A 13862-nucleotide genomic window follows, 5' to 3' on the forward strand; every position below is an offset into this window, starting at 1 on the left:
CTGAGTTTGATTCCTAGCACGCACTTTTAAATTTTTGGAGTTATGTGCGTTTTAAGCATTTACAGTACATACACGTGAGGAAAAACTGATCCCAGACATCCGTTTTCCGTACTATATTTTCCTCTTCTTTTGTTCTCCATTACTAGTATACTGCATTACTAGTTCTCAATTATATTCTCCGTATAAACTTATAGTCGCGACCCGACTTCATTCACATGGATTCTTTAGCATATTTTCTTATTTCTATAATATTCTGTATTTGTGTGTCTGCGATATCTCTATATGTTTACTTGCTATAGCCCTCATTTTCATCCGCGTTTTTTTTAAAGGAATATTTTAGTAGTCCGCTATCATCTTAGACTGCATCATCACTTACCATCAGGTGTGTTCGCGATCAAAGGCTAACTTGTAGTGAAGTAAACAAGAACTGTAGTTTATAGACAAATAATGGATGTGCACGCGGTGTTAAAAAGTGGTTAAACTTTGCTTAAAAATTAGTGGCACAAAGTGCTCAAAATGGGTTGTGGCTCGTCTGGCCAAGTGGTAGCGCCGTCTGAGAATGGCCACAAGGCGAATGGCAAAGACAAGGTGGCTAGCGAGGCGAACGGGGCTAATGGTGGTAGCCGCCACCACGAAGACAACTTGCCGACTGTTGTACTGCCTGAAACACCAGTCAAACCTAGACCACGTGAGTATTCTTTAGTTCAACGTATCATTGCACATCCAGGCCCAACCAACCAACATCAGTGTAATCACAGAATTAGGAACACACAGAATCCGTGTATTGGATAGAAGCAGGCTTACTTTGGGGAATTCAATGATATATTATGAAAATTAAACTTAATTGGTTATACTCCGCGAAAAGCAGAAGAATCTGTATGGTGTAATTTACGATTTCCTCAATCTTTATACTCCACACCAAACTGATCTTCGCAATGTACCCTCTACGAACGTTTCGCTCCGAAACCGGAGCATCCTCAGGAGATGTTGACTTTACAATGAATAATATTGAAGCATCAAAAACCACTCCACATAAGAAGTGTTTCTCGAACAGGCAGTTCATTCATTTAGCAGTGGACGGTAATTATTTTACCTCTAATGCTCTAAACGTTTACCATAAAATGATGAAAATAGGAAAAGTAAGTGAGATAGCAACATTCCTCGGGTGTGAAGTGAGACGTGCTCGGGGCGTCTGCTCTGTTTTTGGTCACAATGCACTACATGCAATAATAGCTAAAAGAGGATTCTAAATGTTCATAATTCTGTGAATATACTAAGATTACTATGGGGTGTTGTACGAGGCAACTCAGTGAATAAAACGGAAAGCAGGCAGCTTGGTTTCTCATGTTGTTGCCTTAATTTATGAAGTAACAAATACAGTTACACCATCATCAAAATTCAAAAAAATCTTTCACTTTTGAAACGTTAATAATGTCTGTTTGAATTTAAAAAATCTAAATTAATTTATTTCAAGTAGGCCTAATATAAGCACTTTTGAAACGTCAAGCCTGTCTGTGTCGGCAAGAAACTCAGCAGTTGCTCTTTTCCAATATCAACAATTTACATTTTACATTTTAAAATTCATTTTTCTATCTTGTGAGAGATGAAAGCGGAGCCGGATGCTTCCAAGCAACCTTATCATTAAGAAATTCATCAGTTGTATAGGTGACCTCGCTGTAATAAATGTGTTTTAACACGTTCTTTAAACTTATGCATTGGTAGGTCCAAAATTACTTTAGGAATCATGTTATAAAAACGTATACTCAATCCAACAAATGACCTCTGCACCTTTCGCAGATGATATGCAGATGTCACTACTTTATGATTTATGATTATTTTCTTGTAAGTCGACTGTTTATATCCACTTTTTGTTTATATAGACTATTATTTTGTCTTACAAATACTATATTGTTATAATGTAGTGACTCTACCACCGGTTAAGAAAGCAGATTCTACTGAGAAGAGCCGGTAGGAAACTAAGTAGTTGCTCTTTTCCTACAACAACATTTACATTAATTTTTCTAACTTACGGGAGATGAGAGCGATTCTGGTTGCTTCCAGTCTACCTGTCATAAAGAAATCATTGCTGGACATAGGGGCTTGTAGTCATACAGGTATCTATCAAGGTTAAAATACCGCAAGTATTTGTTTCCACCCCCCGTTGCCGTCGAGCCCTGGAGCTCTTCGAATGGCGAGCTCTCGCGCTCGCCCCACTCCCCCGGTGACGCCGTAGCAACAGGCACGAAACAAAAATGATATCCCCCGATTATTTCCCCTAAAATGGGATAAAATTAACACGTCCACCTGCTAAAGCACGGGAAAATGGATAAGGAGAAGTTTACTCCCGTTTATTACACGCTTTATATTAGCTTCACTTGTATGTTTGTTTGTAACCGACTTTTTTGGGCGCGATTTAAACCCACTTTAAACGGTCAGATTTCTTTCAAACTTTGTAGACATATCGAGGACCGATGACAATACACTAATCTGAAAAGATTATTCGAATTTTCACTATAAAAAATAAGATTTTTTACTAATTACTACAGCGCCATCTAGACCCAAATGTAAAAAACCTATGGCGTTCGCGTACCTAACAAATTCCACAGAAAACATTAAGCTACTAGATGGTAGAGGACGTTAGCTATTACTTTTTAATGGCCTGTTTTAAATAATAATTAGAACTTGCATTTCGAGAGACGGGCACACTGATTAATTAATTTTGCTCTAATAAAAATAATAGATGAAGAAAAACTAAAAAAACGCTATTATGAATAAACTAAAAGAAAGAAATTAGTTTAGTTTTTTATACCAAGCGTGTTTTTTTATTTTGTTTGAACTATTTAATTATTTCTACACATATTTTATTTTCCTTGTGCGCCAGTTCTCTGAGAGTTGATAAAGCTGTGTAAGAAGATACGTTTTTATCCTTTCCCGGGGGGATAATGATTATCAGCAAGTGTCTATACGAAAAAGAAAAGTATTTCTTTCCATCATCTCAGTACGATGCACCTAAAGGATTCAACAGCTGATCTATAAATGGCACCATTTTTGTTGACAGCGATCGCATTTGAAATACCCATAGAAGAGTTTGACAGCAGCCGCAAGGTGACTACCCCGCCGCCACACCTCCAGAGACTCTTGCAGCCTCCGCCAGCTGACATCAAGCTGCCCGATATCAGGGAGAAGTTGGCTGAAGCTGAGCAGAGGAGACTATCGGTGAGTAGCTTAAGGTTTTTTTTATCGTAGTAACTAGGTGCCACATGCGGCCTTTGTCTTCGTTTATTACGATAGGTTATGTCATCGGATATACACAGATAAAAAAAAAAAAAAACTATTCTATTCGAACTTTTAACAAACTCCATGCCAATAATCAAGTTGATTGGTAGCTGAGTTAGGGCGTAAAGTAATGACAAACAAACTCACTTTCGCATATGAGTATGAAATTATGGAAATCGCTATGTAGCGATAAGGCCACCAAATTGTACTCTCTTGATATGTATTTATATCTCTGTAACTACTTTTTTTCCTTTGGTGTACAATAAAAGTGTATTCATTCATTCATTCATGGACTGACCAAGCAGATGGCCCATGTGGTATACGCAACGTATCCCTATCCTTATCGCTATCCCTACTTATATAAGAAATGTCAATGTAAGTTTGTTTGTTACGCTTTCACGCAAAAACTACTTAACCGATCCTCACGAAACTTTGTACACATATTCTTGGAAGTGTTAGAAGTGATATAGAATACTTTTTATCTCGACATTAAGCTCGGTTTCTTTGGGAGAGGGATTGAAAGTGATTGGCGATTTTACACCATAACTCCGGCAAATTATAACCGATTTAAATAATTATTTTTCTACTATAGAGGTTATAATATGTGTTTAATTTTGCCCAAACTTTGTGTAGATCTGATAAATGTAGTTGGAGATAGGGGATAGAACTCCTCAGCGGACAACATCAAACCCCTCATTTAAGGCTTAGCGATACTGAAAACTTTAATTTTTTTTAGAACTACAACCAAATTGTATGCCACATCAAAAACAAAATTAAACGCAGACGAGGTCGCGGACAACAGCTAGCGTTTATAAAGAGCAGCTCTGCTCAGGAAAAAGGTCATACAAAGGTCATCATGCTATCCTGTGTCTAACAACCTGAGACGTAGGCCTCATGTTCCTGTAAACCGGAAACCACGCCAAGTAGAACATGGCAGTAGAACTTCCTCGGACGAGCTGTGTCGCTAAAAGCTCTCTTCATCATATTAACCCATTACCGACCCACTCCAGGGTACGGATATCCTTCCACAATGAAAAGGGATTAATGCCAAAGTCCACCACGCTGGCCCAGTGCGGATTGGTGGACTCCACACAGCTTTGAGACCATGTAGAACTCTCACGCAAGCAGTTTTCCTAACGATGTTTTCCTTCACCGTTGAAGCAAGTGTTATTTTACCAAAAGCTTTACCATTACTAAAATATTATATGATAATGTATTGAAGAACCTCCGGATTATAGTCCGGGGGATTTACAAATATAGCGTTATTTACCCGGGCGTTAGTTCTTTGACCAACAATATCCTCATAAATAAAACAATATACTATTTATTTGTCTTAGATCTTGCAACAGAGGGCCGCGTCCGCACAAAAGAGAGCTCAAAGAATAACGAAGTCTTATAACGAACCTGCGAAAATTAATGACGTAAGTGAAAGATTATTTCTGATAGTTTCCGCTTCACATCCAAGGAGTCTGGAGTTTACAAACTTGCCTGTATTTCTTGCTTGCCCTTCGTTATTAACCGATTACCGGCCCACTACAGATCATGGGTCCCCTCTAAGAATGGAAAGTGTTTAGGGCTTAGTCCGACAAGCTAACTGAGTGCGGATTGGTGTACCTTTGATAACGTTGTGTAGAACCCTCAGGCATGCAGGTTTCCACGCGATATTTTCCTATAACGTTAATTCAAGTTTTATTTAAATTTCTTAAATTACAAACGCTTATGACTCCAAAATGTTAGAGGTGCATAGGAAGCCGAAGCCCTGAGTCTATCACCATTTCCTCGCTCAGGAATATGCTGAGGTTCATACAGCGTAGACAGCATAGACATCGTAGACAGCATAGAGAATATTCCACTAGAAACCCTTGACTGTAATCTCACCTGATGTTTAGATGATACAGTTTAAGATGATAGCGGATTTTTTCCGGATTGTGTGAAGCTGAATAACACTAATTATTTTAACAGCCTAGGAATGGAATAGGAATTTTAACAGTTGGTAAGCCTCGGAATGAGGCTCTGACGGGGAGAGTTTGTACCCTAGGGCTCGAAGAAGCTAAGGGATGGGCGCCTCATGTGAGGCTGAACCTCGGCTCAGGTAACTATTGATGTGACGGGGATTCGGCCTCCAAGGCCGTGGTGTGAGCCCACGTCCGGATGACATCAGTAGTTTGGTAGCAGGCTAACCTAGAATTTCACCCCTACGGATTCTTCGCGGCATCGGTTCGCTAAAGCCTTACTTTAAGGTCTTTTCGATACGAAGATCAGTGATAGCCTAGTGGTAAGAGTTCGGCCTCCTTTTCGGGGTGACCGATTTTTGTCCCCTGCAAGCATCTCTAACTTCGGAGTTAAATACTCTAATGAAAGCAATTATAATATCACTGTCGTATACCAATCCTCATTTGGCCAGCGTGTTGGACAACGGCTTTAACCTTTCTCATTCTGAGAGGAGACCAGTGTGAATCTGCGTAGTGAGTCGGGAATGGGTGGTTGATAATTATTATGATGATTCTTTTTCAGGATTTTCTGGGAGCTGACGAGAGCAAACATGGTTCCAACGTTGTTACGATTTCTCCAGAGCCGGGCGTTTGCGAAGACAAAAATATATAATAATTTATAGCATAGACATTTTTAACGGGTGCTGGCAGGTAGGATACGGTAGGTGCGGGTAGGTTAGTTAAACAAAAAATATCTTAATATATATAAATCTCCTGTCACGATGTTTGTCCGCGATGGACTCCTAAACTACTTAACCGATTTTGAATTAAATGGGCACACCGTGAGCAGTCTGGTCCAACTTAAGAGATAGGATAGCTTAGATCTTTAATTATAGTCGCAATTTTATTTTATTGCAAATTATTTGTTTATAATTAATTGACAGTCACATGTTATATATATATATATATATATATATAGATACTACTATAATCATTTAAGGCTTAGCGATACTGAATACTTTAAAAACAAAATCAAACGCAGACGAAGTCGCGGGCAACAGCTAGTATATTATAAGGTTGACTTAGCAACCGTTCCTATTTTCAGTAATCGTATCTTATCATCATAATTTCGATCAATGGACGTCTACTGCTCGAAGGTATTTTGTAGGGAGTTCCAAAAACTACAGTCTTGTGCCGGTTAGATCCAGCGACTCCCTGCGACTAGTTTGAGGTCATCTGTCCACCCCGTCGGGGTCTACCAACGCTGCCTAAAATTGTATAATGATTTGGCACATTTATAAGACTAATAAGCAAAAGAAGAAATAGTATATTTCATCAATTGAAACAAAATCTACTTACAAAACCCAGGCGATATTAAATCTCGAATTGCGGTAATAGATAATACTCAACAAGTACGTAGGTATATATTTTGAGGTAAGGATAAAGTTCATATAATAGCAATACCATATAAAAGATAGCGCAAATGTTCGCGGTTAAATTCCAACGTTTTAAATAAAAACTTGAGAAGCGTTGCAGCTGAATGGCTGGAACATTTATTAAATCGATCGGAGTCCTTTCACTATAACTTGTCCTCTGTATAATTTAGGTCCGCTAAATTATATAGAGGACAAGAATGCAATGTAGTTTAGCCATTGATTTAATATGTTACTATCTAAACCCACTGAGCTTAGCGTTCTTTTTAACCGACTTACAAGAAGGAGATGTTATTAATTCGGTTATTTTTTTTTTATATTGGGTACCTATAACTCTGTCATGTATAAACCGATTTGTAAAACTTGTTTTTTTGTTTGAATCGGTATACCATTTTCGCATTTACCATTTTCGTCAGGTCAAACCTAGAGTGGCGAAATTGAGGGAATTCTTTAATTATTGTAGGACACCTATAGCGATTTGAGTATTTTTTTTAACTAACTTGAGCATTTGCTTTCGAAAAGCACCATTTGGTCAAGTGAAACTGATTATGAAGACCACGCATGGCCACCGGAACTACACAGTAATAAGAATCGCACGGGTTGGGAATAGATTATGTTATATAGTACGTAAGTAAGTTATGCTCCTCGCAATAAAGCTACTTATGGTGAAGTGCCGAGAGAACTCCTCAACCATTTACGGGCTAGCCTTGGGAAAAGAAATATTTTGAAAATGGCTATGAGCAATTGCAAACCTAGAAACTAAAAGCGTGTAAAAACAATTTTTTACAATAAAAACTGCGACTTATACAACTAAAAATCAAGAATTATATATAATAATATTTTCTTCAACATTATTAAGTCGGTGCCAAGTAAAATGTAGAAAACTACTGGTACTTTCCTTGTTACTATATAAAAGAGAATACGAAATATATGATCTATATCTAGGAATTTTCTACATTTTACTTGGCCCCGACTTAAAAAGGTTGCAAAAATATTTATTACTAAAAATTTGTTGTATAAGAAAATCGTTTTTATAAATTATTTTTTTCTCAATAATTTAGTTTTAATGAAAACATAAAGTAATAGGTATAGGTGCGTTTCATCTTTAATATTCGATCATCTCAAGACTTGAGTGACGTACATATCAACAGTTTTGAAATAAAGACGTGGTAGTGTTTAAAAACTTTTGACCACTGGTTTAACTATGGTAAAGAACTGGTAAACGTTTAATTAATATTAAGAACTAGATAAAAATATGTCGGTTATAACTAAGATACCTTTATTTAAAAAGCAGCCAGTAATACTTGAGAATTTAGCACCATTTACTTTAAAAACTTCCTTACTGTCAGAGGTTGCCTGCAAGAGGTTGCTTGCAGCAAAAAGGCCACCTTTTCACGCCAAGATAAAGAATACAAAAATTGTAATTTTTGTATTACTTTAATTGTAATTTTTGTATTATTTTTGTTAATTTCTGTATTAGAATACAAAAATTGTAATTTTTGTATTCTTTAATTTTTTTTAATACCTACTTTATTTTATGTATATTTTGATGTTTGTGTGCAATTAAGTATTTCTTCTTCTTCTTCTTCTACTCGTAAACTACTTACAACACAAAGTAAAATTAATTCCTATTTTATTTAGATCAAAGGTATATGATGAAATTTCTTTGTTTCCAGAAAAACATTTTAAAAACTAGTCAAGTACATCGTGTACATAAATAACTTTAGCGATTTAGCACCAATATTTTATACTTTTTATTTAGTTGTGAGCTATTGAATGTTGGCATACTTACAGAGGCTCTATAATATAAAGAAAATGTATAATTAAATAACTAAGTTCCTAAATCATATTTTACTTTTATAAACCTACTAATTGTACCTAATAAATAAACGAGTGTTTTTCGAATAATAAATTTTCTAAGCTTCAAATTAATTTTTATTTTCTTGCACACCGTTCTCCCTATTTTATAATGAGTTCTAAAGGCATTTTGCAACATGAATCCCGAGAAATCGGTTTCGATCAATCAGTCAGTAGCCCGAAAAAGAACATTTATTTAAGGTTAAATACTTTAAGGCTTACTCAAGCATTTTTGAAACGTGAAGTCTAATTGTACTGATTCTAATTTCTACTACTGCACCAGTTCGGAAGGCAGATTCTACCGAGAAGATGGCACGATAATCCTACCTTCCTACACTTTGCTTAGCGGTATAATGCCCTCCACTCCAGGACATGTCTGCTCCAGCAGACATCTGGTCTGTGACATACTTGGCCTGTCCACTGCCATGTCAACTTGGAAAGGATTAGCTATACAACGTGTAAATGGAATCCGAAATAATACTTTAGAAGCTTAGAGGTACATTATTACTGTCTCTGAGTCTTATCTGTGAAACCGAAATGCTAATAGTTTCTGAGTTAACCACTGCCATAGTTTTTACTGAAATAAATCAGATACAGCCCTAACATCAGATGCAAAAGTAAAATCAAGTGACTCCTGTCACTTTAGTACGCGTCGCGTAGCGAAGGTACTATGCACGTGTCAGTATTTTATCTTCAATAGGGTTGTCATAAGTAAACACTTAGAATGTTTTGAATTCTTTTATATGGAAAAATGAATATGCTTCTTTATATGTGAGTAAAAAGATTGAAGAATTATAAGCACCTTACAGCTGGGAAATTAAGCTTCATGTTAATTGTATCCCGTAAATAATGATAATAATAATTGATTTCAGGCTTTACCCGTTAACATTGTACATCAATTAACTAAAATAAATATATTAATTAATTAAAAAAAAATACTAATGTCATAAAAAAACAACCTAATCAAAATTAAAACTAAATTAATTAACTAAATAACAAATAAATAAGAATATCCCTCAATAATGTATCTGCGGCATTGGAATTGCAATGTGTCTATCGCAGCGTAAATGAATTAAAAATGTTCAGTCTACTTTTGAACAACGCCTTATAAATAGCTTCAGTGTAAATGTTTAACAGTCTAGTCTGCACTAGGATTTATAGTCGGGAGGTGAACAGTCCTACAAAATCCAGCGCTCGTGTAGCGATTAAATGTTGAATTAACCGCATTTGTGTTTCGTAAACAATAGCTGGAGGATCCCCTAGAACGTATTGTATGTCTCTTCATTGCCCTCCTGTGAGTAGAGTTTCGTATTATAATTTACCTTAGCGTGTTGTTTTTGAAAAAGAGTATACAAACGTTATTTGGCGAATAATTGTAAATTGAAAATTCAAAAATTTTCAATGAGAGAGTTGTGAAAAATATTTAAACCTCCATTTTGCAGCAGCTGACATTTGGACCGATTTTCATCAAACATAGCTAAGAACACGAATTAACTTTTCAAATAAAACGAAATCAAAATCAATTCATCCTTTCTAGACATGTGATGCTACAGACACACATGCATACACACACACATACATACACACGCGAATCATACACAAACACATACATACACACACAGAAACACGAACACTTCATACTTTTTTGCGTCGGGGTTTAAATCTTCCTAGCTACGAGTACCATATTTGTATATACACAACTCCTCCCCCTTTTTTTAATATGTAGATGCCTCCTTTCTAGATGTATCCCAAGATATTTGGCTTCATTGCTGTGTGGCGGTGTCTCTTAACCAAGTTTTACTTCTGGGCAATTTTCGGATCTAGTGTGATTATATATTCGCAAAAAAACAAACCTTTTTACTATGATTTAAACCAAATTATTACTTTGATTGTCAAGCAAGTCAAAAGTCGTAGCCCGCAGCACCACGAGAAGTCTGCCTTTTAGCAAACTAAAGCAACTACGAACGCTTAACAGCTTACGGTCCGTTAACGTATTCCTTCACACAAAGCGCAATAAAACATTAATGCAACTTAGACTGAAGTTGTTCCCAACTTGGGCTCCGTAGTTAGTCTTCAGTGCTACATTGTTAAAATAACCGAATGCTAAAGAGTACAGTGTAATACACTTCAGTGTAATATACTTTAATTAAATTACAATATACAAAAACTCTATTATACAACGTGTAAATGAAAACCGAAACATTACTTCACAGGCTACACATGTGAAGTAATGTTTCGGTTGGCAATGTGGCACATTATTTTCTGTTTCTGAGACTTATCTGTGAAACCGAAACGCTAATAGTTGTTGAGTAAACCACTGCCATAGTTTTTACTGAAAAAAATAATACAGCAAACAGATACAGCCCTAATATCACATGCGAAATTAAAATCAAGTGACACCTATCATTTATTTAATCGATAATAAAGTTAAGCCTCGCGTAGGGTAGGTACTATGCGCGTGTCGGTATTTTATCTTCAATAGGGCTGTCTTAATAATTAGGTAAACACTTAATTATTTTTTTCCTATGAAATATTCATGCACCCTTCAATAGTGTTTCGTAATTTGGTTGCACTTTGTATATAATTCCAGTATCACGTTGTTTGTCCGGGATGAACTCCGAAACTACTGAACAGATTTTATATTTAAATATTCCAACTCAAGAGATAGGGTTATATCTCAATTTATAATTTCAGTATTATTTTATTGCAAATTATTTTTTAATTATCTGACAAGAAGTCATAACTATTTGTAAGTTCGAAAAGATTCTAACAGATGGCGCTGTAAGGTAATTAGTTCAATGGATTGAGTAAGTATCCAATAGATGGCGCTATTAATATTATAAGTGTGAAAGCTTGTTTGTTTTTTCTTCCTTCACGACCTGACTAAACAACCAATGCATAGGCTACTTTTTATCCTAGGAAACCTAATGGTTCCCACGGGAATTGTAAAAGACCGTAATAGACGCGGAAGAATATTGCGGGCGGGAGATATGTGCGTTTTTAATTTAAGCAACACAAATATCACTTGCTTAAGCGGTGAAGGAAAACATCGTGAGGAAATGCATGCCTGAGAGTTCTCCATAACGTTCTCAAAGCCGTAACAAGTATACCAATCTGTCATTGGCCAGTGTTGTGGACTACGGCCTAAGCCCTTCTGATTGAGACCCGTGCCCTGTAGAGGGCCAGTAGTGAGTTGATGATGACGAAGATAATAATAACCTAATATATATACTTACCTAAGCCTGCACTGTAAACGTGCCTGACCTGTTTCTATTCTCTACTGACGACCTCCCTGAAAACGTTGCAGTTGTAAGTAGGAGGTTCCTGGTTCAATGCCCGGAAGGGCCAACTTGGGAATTTATAATAAAATAAATTTCTCTGATCAAGTCTGGTGGGAGGATTCGGCCGGGGCTAGTTACCACCCTATTGAAAACGAATTGCCGCTAAGCGAATTAGCGTTCTGGTATTTCTGCGAAGAATCAGGTTAGGGGTACAATATTACTGCTATACCCCTAATAGGTTAGCCCGTTAGCATCTTAGACTGCAACATTCAGTACGTGAAATTGCAGTCAAGGACTAATTTTCATTGAAATAAATCTGCAAAAGCTTCAACACGTGTGATGCCACAGAACAATTAACTGCACACGTATTTACGTGATGTTTAACTTCCACCTAAAGCGGAAACTCAAATCACGACATTTGTTTGAAACGTTTGTGTTCGGACCTCAATTACAAAAACTTTTGTCACTAATACGTGTTGGTGTCACCAAAGTTGAGATGTAAAAGGGAAACGACGTATTTTGTTAACAAATTTGTGAAAACAAAATCTGCAATGAAATTATGTTTGTTGGTTACAACCAATCCCACCCTAGTGGGTAAAACTTCGGCGTTCCTTTCGGGGGCCGAGTTCGAACCTCGGCACGCACCTCTAACTTTTCCAAGTTATGTGCGTTTTATGATTTAAATATCACTTGCTTTTTTATTTAAACAATAAACTTACATCATTAAAGTTTTAATTTAAGTCTCATAATATATTAAATCATTTATTTCTCTCCGTATTCATTCTCTTCTATTCTCTTCTCGAGCGGGTGCAGATCTACACCCATGTACACTCAACAATAGGATATCATCATAGTAAATAAAAGCTATATTTGACAGTTTGACAGTTCAAAAATAGGAGTGCTCCGATCGTCACCAAACTTTACATGATTACTCGCCAGTCGCCAGGTCAATCCGGAGATTCCCTGAAAGTTTAATTGAAATCGGTTTTCGTTATTATCGGCCATTTCGTTATTATTTTATAGGCAATATTAACCATTTCACGTTATCATTTTTTAGGCAATGACCTGTCTAGATCTGCAGTGCGAATACTAGATTTTATTTAGCAATAAAGGAACTTTAGTACTTGTAGTTGAGCGTTTTGTGACAGCGCTCGTCCGGGGAAGTGCTATCGCCATGCTTATTTTTGCCGCTAAGCAGCATTGTTGCAAAGCTGTGTTTCGGTCTGAAGGGCGCGGTTGCCGGTGTAGTTACAGGCGCACGTGGCTTAACACCTACACCTCAAATTGATGGACACATGGTGACAGGGCGGCATGTTGCATTACGAGCTCCTAGCATGCCCTGTGAAGTAGTGCTCTGTTGCTCTCTATTAGGGACATCCGCTTTGTCCGTCGACCCAACAGTATCGTAAGTGGAAGAACCATCGCAGCAACACTTTACGCGACATGCAAGGAACCTCTCGCAACTTGCTGGCTTATGGCCGCCATCCTTAAGCGTTGGTTTTCCTCCTCATGTGACTAATTCCACCGGCAACCACAATGCTGCTTAATCCACGCCCTTCTGACCGGAACAACAATGCTGCTTGGAGGCAGAATGACGGCCGATTGGCGCAGTGGGCAGCGACTCTGCTTTCTGAGTCCAAGGCCGTGGGTTCGATTTCCAACACTGGACAATGATTGTGTGATGAACATAAATGTTTTTCAGTGTCTGGGTGTTTATATAAATAAATAGATATATACTACTACGACAATACACAAATCGCCATCTAGCCCCAAAGTAAGCGTAGCCTGTGTTATGGGTACTAAAATGACTGATGAATATTATTATGAATAACATACATAAATAATTACAATAGAAATATGTATATTATAAGTTTTTATGTATATTAATCATACAATTATTCATCAGTTAATATTAGTACCCATAACACAAGCTACGCTTACTTTGGGACTAGATGGCGATGTGTGTATTTTCGTAGTATATTTAATTATTTTTTATTTTTATTTCATTTTATAATAATGAGTAACAATTTATTGCAAGTAGGCCTAAATATAATTCTATATATTATATTTTATTATTATGGAAA

General features: G+C 36.8%; 1 protein-coding gene across 1 annotated transcript; it reads left to right on the forward strand.

Annotated features, from left to right (window-relative positions):
* The first annotated feature begins 516 nt into the window (after positions 1 to 516).
* On the forward strand, positions 517 to 5880 carry LOC120630121. Its single transcript, XM_039899273.1, has 4 exons — positions 517 to 688; positions 3059 to 3216; positions 4614 to 4697; positions 5791 to 5880. The coding sequence occupies exons 1-4, from the start codon at positions 517 to 519 to the stop codon at positions 5878 to 5880; spliced, it is 504 nt and encodes a 167-aa protein (XP_039755207.1).
* The last annotated feature ends 7982 nt before the right edge of the window (positions 5881 to 13862 follow it).

The sequence above is a fragment of the Pararge aegeria genome, chromosome 15, assembly GCF_905163445.1.
Source record: "Pararge aegeria chromosome 15, ilParAegt1.1, whole genome shotgun sequence".
Classification (NCBI taxonomy): domain Eukaryota; kingdom Metazoa; phylum Arthropoda; class Insecta; order Lepidoptera; family Nymphalidae; genus Pararge; species Pararge aegeria.

Excerpts from the sequence above, each read along its gene's own strand:
- LOC120630121 (XM_039899273.1), top strand. The coding sequence starts at position 517 with ATGGGTTGTGGCTCGTCTGGCCAAGTGGTAGCGCCGTCTGAGAATGGC. Across the intron at positions 3,217-4,613 it reads CTGAGCAGAGGAGACTATCG|ATCTTGCAACAGAGGGCCGC; the intron begins GTGAGTAGCTTA and ends TATTTGTCTTAG. Across the intron at positions 4,698-5,790 it reads AACCTGCGAAAATTAATGAC|GATTTTCTGGGAGCTGACGA; the intron begins GTAAGTGAAAGA and ends ATTCTTTTTCAG.